This window comes from Salmo trutta, chromosome 1 (genome assembly GCF_901001165.1).
Source record: "Salmo trutta chromosome 1, fSalTru1.1, whole genome shotgun sequence".
Classification (NCBI taxonomy): domain Eukaryota; kingdom Metazoa; phylum Chordata; class Actinopteri; order Salmoniformes; family Salmonidae; genus Salmo; species Salmo trutta.
In genome coordinates this window covers 44229109-44249687 of record NC_042957.1, presented here as the reverse complement: position 1 = coordinate 44249687, position 20579 = coordinate 44229109, and the positions used below count along the sequence as shown (strand labels likewise).

Here is a 20579-nt window from a genome sequence, read left to right as displayed (position 1 = left end):
TCTCTCTCTCTCTCTCTCTCTCTCTCTCTCTCTCTCTCTCTCTCTTTCTCTCTGTCCTCCTCAGATCACAGACCTGGAGACCAAGGTGGATGCGCTGAAGACCTCTGATCCCTCCTAAACCTATGGCAGAGAGAGGGAAAGGAGGAACTATGCCTTCACACTGGGGCTATCCTTTTTCCAATCCACGTTTTCCTTGACGGATTGTAAGAACGCCAAAAGAAGAAGAAAATAATGGAGAAAGGAAGACTTTAGGGGCAGCAGTTTTGGGGGGAGGGGCTTCAAAAGACACCTGCGAGCGAAAATGGAACAAAAAAATCATGTTTTCAACTGTCATTTGCTTCGAGCCGCGTCAACAATCCCTATATGCTCTTTATTCAGAACCTGGAGTCCTTGTTGCATCGAACCACATTCAACTAGTTAACTACCCAATTGATCAATCTGTGAAGGAGGTCGTTTGTCTTCTATGCTCTTCTTTCTGTCTTATCACATGTAAAATAACTAACCAGGAAATACAGCCCCTACTGACTTAACGCTTCTATACTAGACTTACTGGTTCAATAATTAACTGGATATGGGGACCAGAATTGGACAGAAGAAACTGATAGGATGACAGAGATCCTCAAATACTGGTGTATAGCCTACTGGTGACAGACAGTGCTTCTGCTGTATGGCATGATCTCTCTTGATTTCTACTAACTGAACAAAAGAAAATGGCCGCTTCCCTTTTTTTGCTCAACTGCTACCCTTGTATGATGGAAAGACTCAGGTTGGGTTCAAGTTAATTTGTACAGTGATGATATGCTTGTTTTGTATATATTCTTTACATATATTTAAAATTGCTTAAAAAGCTTAAGCAATGTGGCTGGGTTGAGAGGGCGTTGAATGGAATTGACTTAAGCATCGAGAAGATTGGGTATACAGAAGATGGTCTAATTCCAAGTGGATATAGGCCACGCAAAGTGGCACATTTTCCTTTTTATATTAGCAAAATGGCAAACAGGGTGTGAATATGTGCAAGCTTAACAGTTCAATGTGTTACTCGTGGTTTTACTTGCGTATGTCTCACCTTGGGTTCTGATAACGTGGAGGGTCAGTATTATTTGACTTTGTGCTTCGCTCTATATCAATTTCAGAATCCTGGGTTTTCCCTGCCCCAACCAGGAAGGTCTTACTCACGCTGTAACGTTTGAGTCTGGAATCACTGCTAGTTTAGCAAAGGGGTTTAAATTTAGCCCCCAGATCGGTATAGCCCTTTGAATTTGGGGACTGGATGGCAATCTTTGTGTAATGTTGGGGTAACTAGAGCCATGGGATAATGTTGTTACGTAGCAGCTTTATGAAAGAGATCGATAGAGGCAGGGGGGGAAATGTTCCTGCATGCCTCAAGTGGCTTCCTATCTCCTCGTCTCCTTTTCTTAATTTCATCTGATCTGAAAAACATAGGGAAGGTAAAAGCAAAGCGGTGTGTCTGACCTGATTCCTACCAGAGGACCTCCTGTCACCTGTCCAGTGTATCTCAGGTCAGTGCAGATGAAGGACACAGGAGGAGGAGGATGCCACTGTGGACTACTGAGGTGCAGTAAAAGGTCTTTGTCTGTAGACGTGATGCTCTCACTTGAATCTCCAATAATACCAGTCAGCTGCCTTGCTCCCTCTGTGCTGCTCATGTTTGTTAACAGTGTCTTATCCAAGACTAGGCATTTGGAACTTCCTCTCATTACTTCTCTGTCCCCTAGTAGCACAAACAGGTCAGACTCATTTGCCCCCACTATGTATTCATTTTTTATTCTTAAAAATGGCCCTATTTTTATTTTAATCTTGTAACATTTTAGTTGTGTTTTAATGTAAAATTTGTATTTTAACTGTGAAAACTCTTGTCAAGTACATCTGTTTTCATGGGCCCAATGTTACTGTACATCTCTGTTATGTTGCAGTACTGCTCTAAACCAGGAGGTGTCACTCTCAGTAAGTTTGATTGAGAGAAGGAATACCAGGTCGTTAGTTAGTGGCTAATTCCTGGTTTACCATCTCTGGAATAAGCTGACAGGTTTTCTGACCATATTTTGCAGTGTTAGGTAATATTGGAGTCGATGTGCGAACAACTTCCACATGCTGAGAAGTGGTAGTGAACAGAGAACTTAAAAGGGACTTAAAGGCCCAGTGCAGTCAACATGGTGTACCTGTGTAAAATTATATATTTCCACACTAAGGTTTTAATAATACTGTAAAATTGTGAAAATTATGATAATGCCCTTTTAGTGTAAGAGTTGATTGAAAAAACTGCCTGTGAATTTCGGCCTGTTTTGGTGGGATGGAGTTTTGGCCTGTCCTGATTAGTTAATAGAATTCCAAACATCTTGTTTTCAGTTTTCCCCTCCACACTTAGACCACTCCCAGACAGTCCTAGAAAAAGTATTGCTTGAGAAATTGCTCTTTGCTAAGAAAGTTTTGTTTCTTTTTGATGATTTTAATTGAAAACAATCACAGTAAGGTACTTAATTGTGACCCAGAAATTTTCAGATTGAGATAAAATGGCTGCATTGGACCTTTTTTAGGAAAAAGGAAAAACATTCAAAAAAATGACTTTTTGTGTGTTTGTCTTGTATGACATTGAACCATCATTGGCCTACTAACTCCATACAGTATGCTTGTATAGGTTGCTGATCGTAACATAGTGAGTGTGCCAGTATGGAACACACACGGTCCACCTTAGATATAAGCAGTGCCTCTCTCATCTCAAGACCTTTAATCCACTGTCCCCAATGGTATTATTGCTACCTTGCGCTTTCCTCTTGGCTATATGCGGTATATGTTTACCTTTTTAAGTCAATCTTCATAGTGAATACCTTGCCTACAGTTGTGAATCAAAACTGTTGACCTTTACTAACCAAAAGAAAGAGAACTGCATAGAACACATTCGGATAGATACGATGTCTGTTAATGTATGACTGTCAAATGGACCTAACCAAGGGACTTGCCTGTAAAGTCTTCATCACATCACTTCTCCTCTCAGATGGCAGGCAGACACTGGACATGTATCATTTAACTACAAACTAGACTAAATTAAAAATGTTCACAAAATAACATTCCTTGGCTAGCTATGCTGTCAGTAAAGTTACAACCATGAGAAACATGTCAGAAATGGGATAGTTGACCAATGGAAATGTCTGGGTGAAAAAGAGATGTTATTTACTGAAGTGGATCCTTGAATTTGACACATTTAGCATCATTGTGATTCCAGTTCTGATAGTACCCCTCGAGGCAGTATCAGAATACAGTACATATGCTGGGAAATGCATGTTCATATCTTTACTTCAGAATAGGAAACCACGCCAATGAGGCCATGAAACAGGAGCTCTATATTATGATCTGGACCAGAACAATTGCATGGTTTCTCTCATCTTTTAACATTCCATTGTACACTTTGTCATTACTCTGAGGGCATGAGATTCAATATACCAGACAAATGCTGTTGGAAACGCATTCTGGATCTCTGCTTCATACTAGAGACTCTTGCATTATTGACCTTGGCCCATTAGTACAGTGTAATAGGTTTGCCCTCCTCTGAGGGGAAGGAAACTGGTTACATTCCTTTTTGTATTTTTTTTAAATCATTGCCTTGTGGTTTGCAAACACAATGAGTAAGAGGGGAAAAGTCCAGAAATTCATCATGTTTGTCTCTCACATAATTTTCTGTCATTGTTAATAAATGCAGATGTGTTGAACAAGAGCTCAAGGGTCATGTTGGCTTGTTTTGTGTTTATAACCAGTTGCACCTGCAATACATCACTGAAAGGGGTATCATTTTCGTGAATGAAAGGTATATTAATGTTAGTGTCTGTTTTAAAATTTTGAAAGGCTTACTTACAAACCCTTAACCAACAGTGCAGTTCAAGAGGAAAATATTTACCAAGTAGGCTAAAATAAAAAGTAATAATTAAAAGTAACACAAGAATAACAATAACGAGGGTATATACAGGGGGCACCGGTACAAAGTCAGTGTACAGGCTAGTTGAGGTAATATGTACATGTAGGTGGGGGCGAAGTGACTATGCATAGGTAACAAACAAACAGCTAGTAGAAGCAGTGTACAATTGTAAATTGTCCGGTGGCGATTTTTATGAATTGTTCAGCAGTCTAATGGCTTGGGGGTAGAAGCTGTTGAGGAGCCTTTTGGTCTTAGACTTGGTGCTCCAGTACCGCTTGTCGTGCAGTAGCAGAGAAAACAGTCTAACTTGGGTGACTGGAGTCTCTGACAATTTTATGGGCTTTCCTCTGACACCGCCTACTATATAGGTCCTGGATGGCAGGAAGCTTGGCCCCGGTGATGTACTGGGCCGTTCGCACTACCCTCTGTAGCGCCTTACGGTCAGATGCCGAGCAGTTGCCATACCAGGCGATGATGCAACCGGTCAGGATGCTCTCGATGGTGCAGCTGTAGAACCTTTTGAGGGCCCATGCCAAATCTTTTCGGTAACCTGAGGGGGGAAAGGTTTTGTCGTGCCCTCTTCACGACTGTCTTGGTATGTTTGGACCATGATAGTTCGTTGGTGATGTGGACACCAAGGAACTTGAAACTCTCGACCCGCTCCACAACAGCCCTGTCAATGTTAATGAGGCCCTGTTCGGCCCGCCTTTTCCTGTAGTCCACGATCAGCTCCTTTGTCTTGCTCACATTGAGGGAGAGGTTGTCGTCCGGGCACCACACTGCCAGTACTTCCTGACGGGCCGCCCCATTGTTGTCGGTGATCACATCGACTGTTGTGTCGTCAGCAAACTTATTGATGGTGTTGGAGTTGTGTTTGGCCACACAGTCATGGGTGAAAAGGGAATACAGGAGGGGACTAAGGACGCACCCCTGAGGGGCCCCAGTGTTGAGGATCAGCGCGGCAGACATATTGTTGCCTACTATTACCAACTGGGGGCGGCCCGTCAGGAAGTCCAGGATCCAGTTGCAGAGGGAGGTATTTAGTCCCAGGGTCCTTAGCTTAGTGATGAGCTTCGTGGGCACTATGGTGTTGAATGCTGAGCTGTAGTTGATGAACAGCATTCTCACATAGGTGTGCCTTTTGTCCAGGTGAGAAAGGGCGGTGTGGAGTGCGATTGAGATTGCGTCATCTGTGGATCTGTTGGGGCGGTATGCGAATTGGAGTGGGTCAAGAGGGTCTGGGAGGATGCTGTTGATGTGAGCCATGACCAGCCTTTCAATGCACTTCATGGCTACCGATGTGAGTGCCACATTGTGGTTATCATTTAGGCAGGTTACCTTCGCTTCCTTGGGCACAGGGACTATGGTGGTCTGCTTGAAACATGTAGGTATTACAGACTCGGTCAGGGAGAGGTTAAAAATGTCAGTGAAGACACTTGACAGTTGGTCCGTGCATGCTTTGAGTACACGTCCTGGTAATCCGTCTGGCCCAGCGGCTTTGTGAATGTTGACCTGTTTTTTAAAGGTTTTGTTCACATCGGCTACCGAGAGCGTTATCACAGTCATCCAGAACAGCTGGTGCTCTCGTGCATGCTTCAGTGTTGCTTGCCTCGAAGCGAGCTAAGATCATAAAAGGCATTTAGCTCGTGTGTTAGGCTGGTGTCACTGGGCAGCTCACTTCTGGGTTTCCCTTGGTAGTCTGTAATAGTTAAAATGATTTCCTCATAGTGGATCCTTTTCGAAGTGTCTTATAGGAGCTTTAGGATAATAGTTGGCCTAAAGGTATCACAAGGAACATAGCCAACACATCCTTGAATTATTGCTCTTACAGTCACAGCACCATGCCTATATCCTTGCCCCCCATGTTATTCCCAGCCCCCACGCTCTTCAGGAGCAAAACTACCTTGCGGTCATGCACAACATTAGGTTGCATGATGTAATACCGTTATAAAGTCTGTTACTTTTCATCAGTCGTCATTAGTGTTCTTCCATGTAGCTGAGACAGACGTGGATGAGAACTTCAAGTGATCAATTATGGATGACAATAAGGTAGGCTTAGTCCTTGAAATACATGTAGGCCTGGGATTTCAAAAGTTAACATAACATCTGATATTGATAGACATATTAGTCCTATATATATTATTACTATTAATAATAAGCTATCTACAGTGGTTGCAGTATAGAATAGCACCTAGCCTATCAGGTGCAGGAGGCCATTATCGTTATGACTTTATGACACCTGCAATCCTCGAATTCAGGGTGCAGTTCAAACGGGTTTGTACTGGTCGTACATGTTTTAGCAAATATACCCTTTTTTTGCATCCTTCCCAAATCGGATGAAAAGCAGTTCGATTTGAAATATCAACAGGAGAGAGATGGAAGAGGAGAAAGAGCCAGTAGTCCAGCCAAAGAAAGACAGGACTAGCAGTGGAAAGACAACCTGTTCTCGGAGCCTTTTGTATTATTCTTTATGTAAAACCAAGTTTGATATGGTTACATAAGACAGATGGTTACTTAGTATGGTGGTTGGTCGGGCGTATAACGCGAACGTCTAGCAACCCAAAGGTTGTGAATTAGAATATCATCATGGACAAATTTAGCATTTTAGCTCATTATTAACTTTTCAACAATTTATTACTTTTTAGCTACTTTGCAACTACTGAGTATGTTAGCTAACCCTAACCCTAACCTTACCCCTTTTAGCTAACCCTTCACCTAACCCTAACCTTAACCCTTTAACCTACCTCCTAAACTAATCAAAACTATGAAATAACACACATGGAATCATGTAGGAACCAAAAAAGTGTTAATTCAAAATATATTTTAAATTTGAGATTCTTCAAAGTAGCCACCCTTTGCCTTGATGACAGCTTTGCACACTCTTGGCATTTTCTCAACCAGCTTCATGAGATAGTCAAAGTGTGCAAATCTGTCATCAAGGCAAAGGGTGGCTACTTTGAAGAATCTCAAGAGAGGTATATTAAAATACATAGAGGCAGCAGTGGTGTGGGTGGGTGTGTGTGTGTGTGTGTGTGTGTGTGTGTGTGTGTGTGTGTGTGTGTGCGTGTGTACATGCGTGAGTGAATTTGTGTTTGATGTGGGAATGCAGAGTCAGTGCAAATAATCTGTGCAAATAGCCTTAAGGACAGCCAGGGGTTAGCTGTTCAACTGTCTTATAGCCTGCAGGTAGAAACTGTCTCTGAGCCTGTTGGTCCTGGCCCTAATGCTCTGAGACCACCTGCCAGACAGTAAGGGAGAAAACAGTCCATGGCTTTGGTGGCTGAAGTCTTTGGAAATCTTCTGGGCCTTCCTCAGACACCACCTGCCTCAGTCTCCAGTATCTATGCTGCAATAGTCTATGTGCCGTGTGGCTAGGGTCAGTCTGTTATATCTGGTGTAATTCTCCTGTCTTATCTGGTGTCCTGTGTGAATTCAAGTATGCTCCCTCTAATTCCCTTCCCCCCCCCTCCCGGAGGACCTGAGCCCTAGGATCATGCTTCAGGACTACCTGGCCTGATGACTCTTGGCTGTCCCCAGTCTACCTGGTCGTACTGCTGCTCCAGTTTCAACTGTTCTGCCTGCGGATAGGGAACCCTGACCTGTTCACCGGACGTGCTACCTTGTCCCGGACCTGCTGTTTGACTCTCTCTCTCCACCGCACCTGCTGTGTCGACCTCTGAATGCTCGGCTATGAAAAGCCAGCTGACATTTACTCCTGAGGTACTGACCTGTTACACCCTCTACAACCACTGATTATTATTTAACCCTGCTGGTCATCTTTGAATGTATGTACATCTTGAAGAAGAATCTGGCCTTAAATGGCCATGTACTCTTATAATCTCCACCCGGCACAGCCAGATGAGGACTGGCCACCCCTCAGAGCCTGGTTCTTCTCTAGGCTTCTTCCTAGGTTCCTGCCTTTCTTGGGAGTTTTTCCTAACCACAGTGCTTCATCTGCATTTCTTGCTGTTTGGGGTTTTAGGCTGGTGTAAAAAGGGCTTTATAAATACATGTTATTGATTGACTGACCACCTGGTGTAAATGTCCTGTAGGGCTGGGAGCTCGCCCCCAGTGATGGACTGGTCAGTCTTGACAACTCTCTGTAGAGCCTTACGGCCAGGGGCACCGCCAGGGATTTTGGGCTCCATGAAAAGATATCACATTGGGCCCCAACACCGCAGGCTGCACCAACCCTGCGCAATTGCTGTAACCACACACCTCCAGAACCCAATCGACCCATTCAAAGCTTTAAATAACTCTACCTTTGCAGGCTTGCAACTCTCTTGTAGTCCAATATTTACTGTATGATATTTACTGACAGTGAGCTGTGAAAATATAACACTGTGCAGACATGCATGCAACATTCTGCATACAGTGGAATTCACTATTTGATGCAAGACTGATACCCTCTATAAGAAATGTGCTAAATGCCATCTTTTACAGTCTAAATGTAATTTTAATGGTAAAATTCTTGAATGGAAAATTCTCTTAACATGAATGAATAAAATAAATATAAATTAACCTATTCAATTAAAATAAATTAACATTATCATCTATAGAATGATATAAAAAACAAAATAATAAAATCAGCAGCAGATGTTTGAACTAAGTATACATACCAACTAGAAAATAAGCAGCTGTAAAAGTGGAAATAGAAAATGGAAAACAAAATTTAACTTCCTAAACAGGGGATGACACACCTCTTGACACGGACACCTACCAGGAAATTACTCTAGGGGTGACTATATTGACTAAAAACCCTCTTGTTCTGGAGTCTGGTCAAGCGGTAACACTCTCGATTCCCAGACCACACATTGTGACGGCCCTGAATTGTCTGAACCGTCTGTGCTTCTCCTTCCAATAGGGCGCTTTCGCTTTAATTCCCAATTAAATAGCCAGCATCAGTTGCGAAAAAAGGGGTTGTGATGGTGGTGCAAACGAGGATGTGTTCAATCCTCAGTTCCGAAAGCTTCTTTACTTTGTTTGTTTTGTTGTATTTTAAAAGTGTGCTTTGTAGCCTTGTCTCAAGTTTAACCAGGATCGGATCCACTCATTTCTTCCTTTGGACTACACATCTGTTGGTCTCGGCTGTTTCGTCATGGCCTTTCTCTGCTGGAGATCTGTTAGCGGATTGGATTGTCCTGACTACAACTTCTTTTGCATTTGGTATTTCATTTGTTTGAATGTGATTTATACCGTGTTGATTTGTGGTCAGTTGTAGTTGAAGACTACTGAGATTTGATACTCTTTATGGTTGTGTAGTAAAAGAGTTTGATATTTTGATTGTATGATTGAGACTGGGTTTAAGCTACACTTTTATGAACAGACAAACATTGCGTGACTAAGGTCAATTGAGTTCACTGAACTCCTTTACCGGGCTGGACTCTTTTAGGCCCGAGGTACTGGACTTTTCTGGAGGAACCAGAGCTCATTGTTTGTTAAATGATCACACACACACATAATAATATATGTTGGTAATACAACCAATGCAAAAGAACAGTTGTTTTGAAGTTATTTCCAATGTTTTAATGGTTTATGAAAAGTGTATGTCCATACTGACTTTTACATGTGTCCTTTGTGTTGGTGTAGACTTGCCGGACCAGACGGGACTCATTCCCTCACAAACAAAAAGGAGAAAGCAATATTTGCTCTGGTAGGCACAACCTAACTGGCACCCCAAGAAACAATAACCTCTAGTCATAACCGTTACAACATGCCTTCGAGGCGACGGGATCAAATCGCAACTCGGTCATTCGTCTAAAATCCTTCCTCACTGTTTGTTCTATACATGTCTCCCGACTTCCTACCGTCCTGTTAAAAAAATATAATAAATAAATAAAACAAAGGGAAGGAGATCAGAGCTCCTGGTATATAACATTTGTTTTACCTCTCTGCCAAACCACATACAATACAAATCTTTTGACACCCACCAGAAAATTATTCTAGGGATGACTGTATCAATCAATAAAAAAAACACATACAGTATAAATACATTAAATAAATAAATACATGCATACGCAAACAAAATAAATTAAAATACACAACAAATATCCCAGTACTTCATAAATATAAATATATATTTTTTAAGTATAAATAAGTATCTAAGACACTCAACAGACAAATCAAACAGTGGCCATGGTTTATCTCACATCAGAGTTGGTGGGAGTGCAGGCGGGGACTTGCCACTATCTGGCAGCTATCAGTGTTGCTTTCTCAAGGAAACTCTGAGACAGCAATCAGAGGTGTCGTAGAGTGGCAGGACAAGCTAAGAACAAAACCCTCATGGGGAGAAAGAGATGAAGAAACGCAGGCACTCAGTCCTTAACCAGTTGCTATTGTACCAATTGATGGGGAACAGATAGAACAAGGCTTGAACCAGCAACCTGCAGTTATAGGATGAGAACCAGATCTTGGGAGACAGGGGATGGCACCAAAACCAAAACCAATTGTGTAGCGTCCCTCTCTCTCAGATAAAGTGCTCCGCTTGCTTCATGTTTTCGAATGTCCCGTTTGACCTTGATTGACAGATTAGACATAAAGACTGAAGCAGGCTCGAACAGATATTAAATATGTTTCAACCAGGCGACATCACTACGCAGCTGCCTTAGAAGTCCAATAGGCTTCTGGCACGGACGACACCACTCCGCTCCTCCATCCATGTCTGCACAGGTTTTGCTGCTGCTGTAGAGTGCAGCCCAGCCCCTTTGGCCTGGCCTGAAAAGGTTCAGTCCCTCTGTCCTGGCCTGGAAGTCAGGTGTTCGACGTTGCGCAGGCTGCGTTTTAGGTTCTGTGTGAAGTCACGGAGCTGCAACAGGATAAAGTGAGTGGCAACCTGAACCTCGTAGTCCCCTGGGAGGCGTGAGGCCAGTCCTGAGGCCTCATACTGGGCCACACTGCTCATCTGGCCCGGCTTCTGCATCTGAACAACCCATAAAAACACACACATACAGGTTATTAACCTAAACGAACATCTCAAGTGTGACGATATAAGTGTAGGACCTCTTTGATCGTGTGCCAGTGTGCATGCATGTGCAGATGTGTACTTTTTATTACTCAGGGAGTTTGTGTGTGTCAGTCTCACCTTGTTGACCTGGGCCAGCAGGTCTCTGATGTCAGCCAGGAGTCCTGTCACCTTTTCAGTGGTCACACGCTCCTTCAGCACACCCAGCACATCCTGATACAGCTGCAGCCCCGCAGACATACTGCTCAGACACACCTCCTGTAGGCGGAAGCGCACAGCTGGTCAGACAACTAAAATGGACCATGGCCAGTATGCTAGGACACAACGCAATAAGGAACCGTGTCAGAACTATTCATGTCAACTTTATTATTCTATCTGCAACATTCAGGAGAACCGTAGCATTGTTTCCCCTTCTCTCTCTCTCACACACACACACCAGTGGAGGCTCCTCAGAGGAGGAAGGGAAGGACCATCCTCCTCAGTGAGTTTCATAAAAATACAAATTAGTAAAATATTAAAAGGTATCCTTTTTAGATAACTATACAAAATATATTCACGTCACCAAATAATTGACTAAAATGCACTGTTTAGCGATGAAGGTCTACAGTGGTGTTAGTTTTTACTTTGTTTACTTAGAACCTAACAGACAACTAGGAAAAGCTCAAACTAAGTTTATTCACCCAATGGGTCAGACAGCTGACAAGACAAAAGACATATTCCCACCAGCACAAGTATTTCCACCACACTTTGGGCAGAGTCTCCTCCTTTTCTCTAAACATGACATATTGGTTGCTAGGCGGGAAGTTAAGTGACGTGTGTAATAAACTGTTCCTTCTCCCTTCATGTGATCTGACCTGACCTCGGCCCACATTCCTCACTAATCCACAGCTATCCACCCTTATCAGTAACCGCAACCATGTGATTGCCTTTTCCCTCACTTAGTAACTCTCCAAGCTCATAGCTCATATCCACCCTTAATTGACTCCACCATATACATTGCTCCTACATATAACCATTAACTTCTGGTGCAGCAAGTATTTCAAATTACAACCCAACAGTAGCCTCAACAGCACTTTGTAGGGGAGCACCATGGTGTAGCTGGAGGACAGCTAGTTTCCATCCTCCTCTGGGTACATTGACTTCAATACAAAACCTAGGAGGTTCACGGTTCTCACCCCCTTCCGTAGACTTACACATGAATTACGACAACTTCCTCCTACCTATCAGAGCTCTTGCAGCATGAACTGACATGTTGTCCATCCAATCAAAGGATCAGAGATTGAATTACTGATTACTGAAAGCACAACCTACAGCTAGCTACCACTGCAGTGTATAAAATGTGGTGAGTAGTCGACTCAGAGAAAGACAATAGCTGGACAGTTTTGAACAAATTCATTTCTTCAAAAATGAAGGCGAAGCAAAAGAGCCATGGGTCGTTGTATTTTTTTAAACTTTCACTTGCTTAGCTAGCAAGGCGGCTCTCGACCTGTGCAACTATGTTGTATAGGTTGTAGCAACACCATGATGGGAATAGGGAAAACATGTTGTATCATGTAGTAGCCTAAACCTATCGATGTTACATTGAGCTGGGTGAATGGAATATGAATGACAGTTATCCAATACGCTGTAATAGAAATAAGGCCAAGCTCATACATTTTTTTTAATCATCCTCCCCATCTTAAACGGCAGCGACCGGCACTGACACACTCACCAGGGTGAAGTCGATTTGGTTTAGGGGTCTGCAGACAGCCTTTAGTTCTGGTGCAGCGGGGATGCCCAGGGAGGTCACCATGGACTGGTACGGTATGTTCCTAGACTGGCTGGACGGGTCAAGGGTCAGGCCCTAGGAGAAGAGGAGTGGTTATAGAGCTGGAGCCAATGTAATGCATACATGTATGTCTATGGGTTGACTGCAGATCAAGCAGAGAGAAGTTGGGGTTAGTGCACTTTTGGAATCTGTGGTGTTAGTGGTCACGACAGGTTGTAAAACCAAACCACAGCAAGTTTAAACGCACAAAGAGATGCATTTGTTTTGCAATTTAACTAAACCTACTTGTATATTTTCCTAAATTTGCCTGCAGCTACAAGGTATGATTGCATTTACTAAATTCAGCAGCAGCTAAATGTGATATTGATCTTTGTTAGATACATGCTTTGCATTCTTCAACGCAAATATGTCCTGTCGTGTGCTAGGGTTTGTTTTATGCAAAAACAACACAATGTTTGCATGATCTAACGGTCAACGTGATTTAAACTCAAATCGAACATTATTAAAGACCATGCAAAGCTGCGTAATTTTACCCATAAAAGTATGCGATAAATTACAGACAGTAAAGACCATACACACCGCGTAAGAACAGTGCAATGTCGCCGTCCACTAGACTTACCGTGATTTTGACACTGGACCCGTGAACCACAGGGATGTTGCCTAATATTTTTTCGACCAAACTCCTTGCGTCCATTGACTTCTCTGGAATGTGTGCGGACCGGACCAGAAAAGCTAAACAGCAGAGCAGACCTACAACTGTGGGAAAGGAAAAAACAGCTGCAGAACGACTCTATGACGATACAGATTCTGAACAAGTTGAACTGAGATACAGCCAGCGCCGCGCAGAACATTATGCAAGAAAGGGGAGCGTGCCAAATGTAGTGCGTTGAGCTACGCAGTAGCCATGCACAATAAAACTGCCTGGTGACAACCACTCAAAATATGTCCAAGGTATTATGACTTTCTTCAGCCAATTTTAACAAAATATTGTTTCCAAGTAAAAAAAAGTTGCATCGAGAAGAACAAATACACTAATTAAGTGTCCTAGTCAAATTTATTTATAAATATCTCATAAAATATAACTTACTTTTGAGAGTGTTCATTCCGTGTCAGTATGGTTAGTCTATTTTGCTAAATATGTAGGATTCTTTCTTATCTCCCATTTGAGGGAGACTTGAAGTATTTATATGAATCAAGTATGTTTCATGGGAATTTCCACTGAAGGGTCATTGTACTGGAGGGTCTTTGTAAACCTGCAATAGTGAGTGACTAATAATTTGGGCTCTATTCAATCTGATTTGCGGAAGTCCAGCTTTACAGCGTGGTTGAAATGTAAAGGCAATGTTCCCGCTTTAGCGGAGACTGAATTCACGGTAAACGCTACATACGTAGTAGTCTCAATCGGAAATTAGGCTACCTTTACATTTCTATCGCGGAATCTGTAACGCTTCAGTTTTACATATTGAATAAAGCCCTTAAGAGATAGAAAGGCTACATCCTGATGACCTTGTGATAGCTTGACATGCATTCAAAAATCAGAACATGAGCAAATATATAATGCATGTGATTAAACGGACGTGCTTGTTGCACCCTCGACAACTACTATGATTATTATTATTTGACCATGCTGGTCATTTATGAACATTTTAACATCTTGACCATGTTCTGTTATAATATCCACCAGGCACAGCCAGAAGAGGACTGGCCACCCCTCATAGCCTGGTTCCTCTCTAGGTTTCTTCCTAGGTTTTGGCCTTTCTAGGGAGTTTTTCCTAGGGAGTTTTTCCTAGCCACCGTGCTTCTTTCACATGCATTGCTTGCTGTTTGGGGTTTTTAGGCTGGGTTTCTGTACAGCACTTTGAGATATCAGCTGATGTACGAAGGGCTATATAAATAAATTTGATTTGATTAAAACTGCGCTTATGATTTAAAAAAAGACAACTAGCCTATTAGGCTTTCAATACAGAAACTATAATATAGGCTAAGCCTAATTGTTCTATTCTGCTATTTTACATCTATTATAATGCTATTATTTTAATTTTATTAGGCCAATATTTTATTTCCTAGAGCTTATTGTAAAGCACTTTGAGCTGCACATTATGAATCAAATAAATGAAACAAAGCTATTAATTGCCTAATATTGATTGGATCCATTCTTCACACTCCCTCCACCTTTCCACCTGGCTGTCACTGTCTGGACTCACTGTCACTCCTGCCCTACTGGACTCCCTAATGTTTAACTGTATATGTTTTAACCCCATGTATTAAACAACATTTTATCTGTAAAGTGTGTTAAGACTTATAAAATGCACTTTAAATAGGCCTAGCTGGTAACTTGACTTGATTAACAGGTCTATAGGCTATACTTATTATTTTACTCTTTAATTTGTATTTGTGGATGGGAAATTATTTCTAGCCTATAATTCAGAAAAATGTCAAATTAGTTTTTTTTAAATGAAATTCAATAGCCTGAAGTGAACGGTCACGCTGCGGACAACAGGCTATGATTGAAAATACGCGCTCTACAAAACAGTCGCACATCCAAACACAATGCAGGGGACGTTCGCATGTGTAGCTGTGTTGACGTCATGGCGAGCCCAAGACCGAAACAACCTTATGGCATTTTCAGTGACGTTCATGTAGGGCTACATTACTCAGAATAAATACATGTACATAATTTCACAACTCTAATTGTAGCAATTCGACATTTTATGTATGCTACTCTCTGAGTAGGCATATACGAAGGAAATAAGGTTGTGTTACCTAATGCTTAGTTCCTATTTTATTTGCTCAGAACAATTGAAGACTCATATCCCCGTTTGTGAAATCCTTATTTGCGCAAGTAAATTAGTCTTACCTCAGGATTTGGCCATTGCGATATGACATCAAGCCCACACGCATCTTGATTGCAAGGTATGCTCACTTGTTCTCTTGACTACAAATCCCTTTCTTAGGTAATAACTGACCTCATTCCCAGCGTCTTAATTCAGCAATAAAGCCCGAGGAGGTGTGCTATATGACTAATATCCGTGTTGCATCGCGTTAACAGCCCTTAGCGGTGGTATATTGGCCATATATCACAAACCCCCGAGGTGCCTTATTACTAATATAAACTGGTTACCAACATAATTACAGCAGTAAAAATACATGTTTTGTCATACCCGTGGTATATGGTCTGATATACCACGACTGCCAGCCAATCAGAATTCAGGAATCGAACCACCAAGTTTATAATGTACCATTTATCATGACGTTTGTGAATAGCTTATATCCTTTCCAGAATTGGCATGACAGCGCTATAAGCTAGTTTTGATTGCATAAATTATTTTCTAATGTAGGATTTTTTTTTTCTTCCATTTGTTGTGCCTATCAGTAATGCTAAACTGTTGAACATAGAATGTATCATTATGGCTGATTCCCGTGTTCAAGAGCACATGTTGCCGCGCGGTGAAACACCGCTTCCCATTCATTTTCATGGGGAATGCACACTAGATAGCGGTATTGCCGCGTACCGCTTACGCCGCCCATGGTGACTCGCTTGTGGGCGTGCTGGCAGCGTATGACAGCAGCACGTTCGAATGTGCGTCAATAATTCAGCGTAGCTGGTTATTAAATGGGTTAATATTTCCAATAGTAATATCCTCTAAAACACTCTGGTGACAAACAAAATTTGCTGCCCTGTTTCCAATTGTCCACAAGGCTGGGTGAACCTATTCAAGTAAGTAAATACATTTGTAGGTAGCTAGCTAACAGCCACGGAGAAGGATGAAAGGATAATAGCCCCAACTGTCAAAATGAGAGAGTAGGCTATTCTGGATAGGGCAGGTACTTTTGTGTAATTCCTATCCCTATAAGTATGGACGGAGATAATGGTAACATACTAACAGTGCAGTGCAGTGTAATTTCAGTATAATGAAGTCTGTTGTGAAGTTTTCTCTTTAGATTTATTTGATTTATTTCACCTTTATTTAACCAGGTAGGCAAGTTGAGAACAAGTTCTCATTTACAATTGCGACCTGGCCAAGATAAAGCAAAGCCGTTCGACACATACAACAACACAGAGTTACACATGGAGTAAAACAAACATACAGTCAATAATATAGTAGAAAAATAAGTCTATATACAATGTGAGCAAATGAGGTGAGATAAGGGAGGTAAAGGCAAAAGGCCATGGTGGCAAAGTAAATACAATATAGCAAGTAAAACACTGGAATGGTAGATTTGTAGTGGAAGAAAGTGCAAAGTAGAAATAGACATAATGGGGTGCAAAGGAGCAAAATAAATAAATACAGTAGGGGAAGAGGTAGTTGTTAGGGCTAAATTATAGATGGGCTATGTACAGGTGCAGTGATCTGTGAGCTGCTCTGACAGCTGGTGCTTAAAGCTAGTGAGGGAGATAAGTGTTTCCAGTTTCAGAGATTTTTGTAGTTCGTTCCAGTCATTGGCAGCGGAGAACTGTAAGGAGAGACGGCCAAAGGAGGAATTGGCTTTGGGGGGGACCAGAGAGATATACCTGCTGGAGCGCGTGCTACAGGTGGGTGTTGCTATGGTGACCAGTGAGCTGAGATAAGGGGGGACTTTACCTAGCAGGGTCTTGTAGATGACCTGGAGCCAGTGGGTTTGGCGACGAGTATGAAGCGAGGGCCAGCCAACGAGAGCATACAGGTTGCAGTGGTGGGTAGTATATGGGGCTTTGGTGACAAAACGGATGGCACTGTGATAGACTGCATCCAGTTTATTGAGTAGGGTATTGGAGGCTATTTTGTAAATGACATCGCCGAAGTCGAGGATCGGTAGGATGGTCAGTTTTACGAGGGTATGTTTGGCAGCATGAGTGAAGGATGCTTTGTTGCGAAATAGGAAGCCAATTTTAGATTTAACTTTGGATTGGAGATGTTTGATGTGAGTCTGGAAGGAGAGCTTTACAGTCTAACCAGACACCTAGGTATTTGTAGTTGTCCACATATTCTAAGTAAGAACCGTCCAGAGTAGTGATGCTGGACGGGCGGCAGGTGCGGGCAGCGATCGGTTGAAGAGCATGCATTTAGTTGTACTTGTATTTTTAAGAGCAGTTGGAGGCCACGGAAGGAGAGTTGTATGGCATTGAAGCTCGTCTGGAGGGTAGTTAATACAGTGTCCAAAGAAGGGCCAGAAGCAGAATGGTGTCGTCTGCGTAGAGGTGGATCAGAGACTCACCAGCAGCAAGAGCGACATCATTGATGTATACAGAGAAAAGAGTTGGCCCAAGAATTGAACCCTGTGGCACCCCCATAGAGACTACCAGAGGTCCGGACAACAGGCCCTCCGATTTGACACATTGAACTCTAGATAAAGAGAGCTATGACAGCCTGTCTACATATGAAGAGGTCCCAATGAAGACCAGCGGTTCTCAGTCCTGGTCCTGGGAACTCAAAGAGTTTTTGTTTTTGCTTTAGCACTGCACAGCTGATTAACTCATCATCAAGCTTCAAGTGATATTTATGTATTCATTTGTGACGCTATCCGTGATATGATCCTGTTATTGTCACATGCTACACATGCACATACAATTGAAGTAGGAAGTTTACGAACACTTAGGTTGGAGTCATTAAAACTTGTTTTTCAACCACTCCAAATCAAATGTATTTATATAGCCCTTCAGCTGATATCTCAAAGTGCTGTACAGAAACCCAGCCTAAAACCCCAAACAGCAAGCAATGCATGTGAAAGAAGCACGGTGGCTAGGAAAAACTCCCTAGGAAAAACTCCCTAGAAAGGCCAAAAACCTAGGAAGAAACCTAGAGAGGAACCAGGCTATGAGGGGTGGCCAGACCTCTTCTGGCTGTGCCGGGTGGATATTATAACAGAACATGGTCAAGATGTTAAAATGTTCATAAATGACCAGCATGGTCAAATAATAATAATCATAGTAGTTGTCGAGGGTGCAACAATCACGTCCGGTGAACAGGTCAGGGTTCCATAGCCGCAGGCAGAACAGTTGAAACTGGAGCAGCAGCATGGCCAGGTGGACTGGGGACAGCAAGGAGTCATCATGCCAGGTAGTCCTGAGGCATGGTCCTAGGGCTCAGGTCCTCCGAGAGAAAGAAAGAAAGAGAGAAAGAGAGAATTAGAGAGAGCATATTTAAATTCACACAGGACACCGGATAAGACAAGAGAAATACTCCAGATGTAACAGACTGACCCTAGCCCCCCGACACATAAACAACTGCAGCATAAATACTGGAGGCTGAGACAGGAGGGATCAGAAGACACTGTGGCCCCATCCGATGATACCCCCGGACAGGGCCAAACAGGCAGGATATAACCCCACCCACTTTGCCAAAGCACAGCCCCCACACCACTAGAGGGATGTCTCCAACCACCAACTTACTGTGCTAAGACAAGGCCGAGTATAGCCCACAAAGATCTCCGCCACGGCACAACCCAAGGGGGGGGGCGCCAACCCAGACAGGAAGACCACGTCAGTGACTCAACCCACTCAAGTGACGCACCCCTCCCATGGACGGCATGGAAGAACACCAGTAAGCCAGTGACTCAGCCCCTGTAATAGGGTTAGAGGCAGAGAATCCCAGTGGAGAGAGGGGAACCGGCAAGGCAGAGACAGCAAGGGCGGTTCGTTGCTCCAGCCTTTCCGCTCACCTTCACACTCCTGGGCCAGACTATACTTAATCATAGGACCTACTGAAGAGATAAGTCTTCAGTAAAGACTTAAAGGTTGAGACTGAGTCTGCGTCTCTCACATGGGTAGGCAGACCAATTCCATAAAAATGGAGCTCTATAGGAGAAAGCCCTACCTCCAGCCGTTTGCTTAGAAATTCTAGGGACAATTAGGAGGCCTGCGTCTTGTGACCGTAGCGTACGTGTAGGTATGTACGACAGGACCAAATCGGAAAAATGGGTAAGAGCAAGCCCATGTAATGCTTTGTAGGTTAGCAGTAAAACCTTGAAATCAGCCCTTGCCTTAACAGGAAGCCAGTGTAGGGAGGCTAGCACTGGAGTAATATGATCAAATTTTTTGGTTCTAGTCAGGATTCTAGCAGCCGTATTTAGCACTAACTGAAGTTTGTTTAGTGCTTTATCCGGGTAGCCGGAAAGTAGAGCATTGCAGTAGTCCAGCCTAGAAGTAACAAAAGCATGGATTAATTTTTCTGCATCCTTTTTGGACAGAAAGTTTCTGATTTTTGCAATGTTACGTAGATGGAAAAAAGCTGTCCTTGAAACAGTCTTGATATGTTCTTCAAAAGAGTGATCGGGGTCCAGAGTAACGCCGAGGTCCTTCACAGTTTTATTTGAGACGACTGTACAACCATCCAGATTAATTGTCAGATTCAACAGAAGATCTCTTTGTTTCTTGGGACCTAGAACAAGCATCTCTGTTTTGTCCGAGTTTAAAAGTAGAAAGTTTGCAGCCATCCACTTCTTTATGTCTGAAACACAGGCTTCTAGCGAGGGGAGTTTTGGGCCTTCACCATGTTTCATTGAAATGTACAGCTGTGTGTCGTCCGCATAGCAGTGAAATTTAACATTATGTTTTCGAATGACATCCCCAAGAGGTAAAATATATAGTGAAAACAATAGTGGTCCTAAAACGGAACCTTGAGGAACACAAAATTTACAAATGTTCTGTCAGAGGACAAACCATTCACAGAGACAAACTGATATCTTTCCGACAGATAAGATCTAAACCAGGCCAGAACTTGTCCATGTAGACCAATTTGGGTTTCCAATCTCTCCAAAAGAATGTGGTGGTCGATGGTATCAAAAGCAGCACTAAGATCTAGGAGCACGAGGACAGATGCAGAGCCTCGGTCTGACGTCATTAAAAGGTAATTTACCACCTTCACAAGTGCAGTCTCAGTGCTATAATGGGGTCTAAAACCAGACTGAAACGTTTCGTATACATTGTTTGTCTTAGGAAGGCA

At 42.7% G+C, this 20579-nt stretch overlaps 2 protein-coding genes across 5 annotated transcripts in view; one reads left to right on the top strand and one right to left on the bottom strand.

The window, feature by feature from the left end:
• ppp1r9ba (protein phosphatase 1, regulatory subunit 9Ba) overlaps window positions 1–3730 on the top strand; it is a 61374-nt gene extending 57644 nt beyond the window's left edge. For all 3 annotated transcript variants that reach the window (XM_029757676.1, XM_029757668.1, XM_029757685.1), the window contains exon 11: window positions 65–3730. In XM_029757676.1, the coding sequence (XP_029613536.1) occupies window positions 65–118 (54 nt within the window). In that variant the 3' untranslated portion in view covers window positions 119–3730. The remainder of the gene's footprint in view (window positions 1–64) is intronic.
• Window positions 3731–9428: 5698 nt separating this feature from the next.
• Window positions 9429–15570, bottom strand: LOC115196758 (uncharacterized). Of its 2 annotated transcripts, none has more exons than XM_029757657.1 (5): window positions 15515–15570; window positions 13277–13413; window positions 12601–12732; window positions 11010–11147; window positions 9429–10847 (listed from the first exon to the last, which is right to left on the bottom strand). In XM_029757657.1, exons 2-5 carry the CDS (start codon window positions 13349–13351, stop codon window positions 10653–10655), a joined length of 540 nt encoding a protein of 179 aa, XP_029613517.1. In that variant the 5' UTR covers window positions 13352–13413; window positions 15515–15570; the 3' UTR covers window positions 9429–10652. The 2 variants fall into 2 exon arrangements, with proteins under 2 accessions (XP_029613517.1, XP_029613507.1); XM_029757647.1 differs by lacking the exon at window positions 15515–15570 and adding an exon at window positions 13745–14004.
• Between the last annotated feature and the right edge of the window lie 5009 nt (window positions 15571–20579).

Bases quoted from the DNA above. Each gene is read 5' to 3' on its own strand.
- LOC115196758 (XM_029757647.1), bottom strand. The intron at 12,733-13,276 runs GTAAGTCTAGTG...CTCTTCTCCTAG, and splicing joins GGTCCAGTGTCAAAATCACG to GGCCTGACCCTTGACCCGTC. The intron at 11,148-12,600 runs GTGAGTGTGTCA...TTCCGCCTACAG, and splicing joins ACCAAATCGACTTCACCCTG to GAGGTGTGTCTGAGCAGTAT.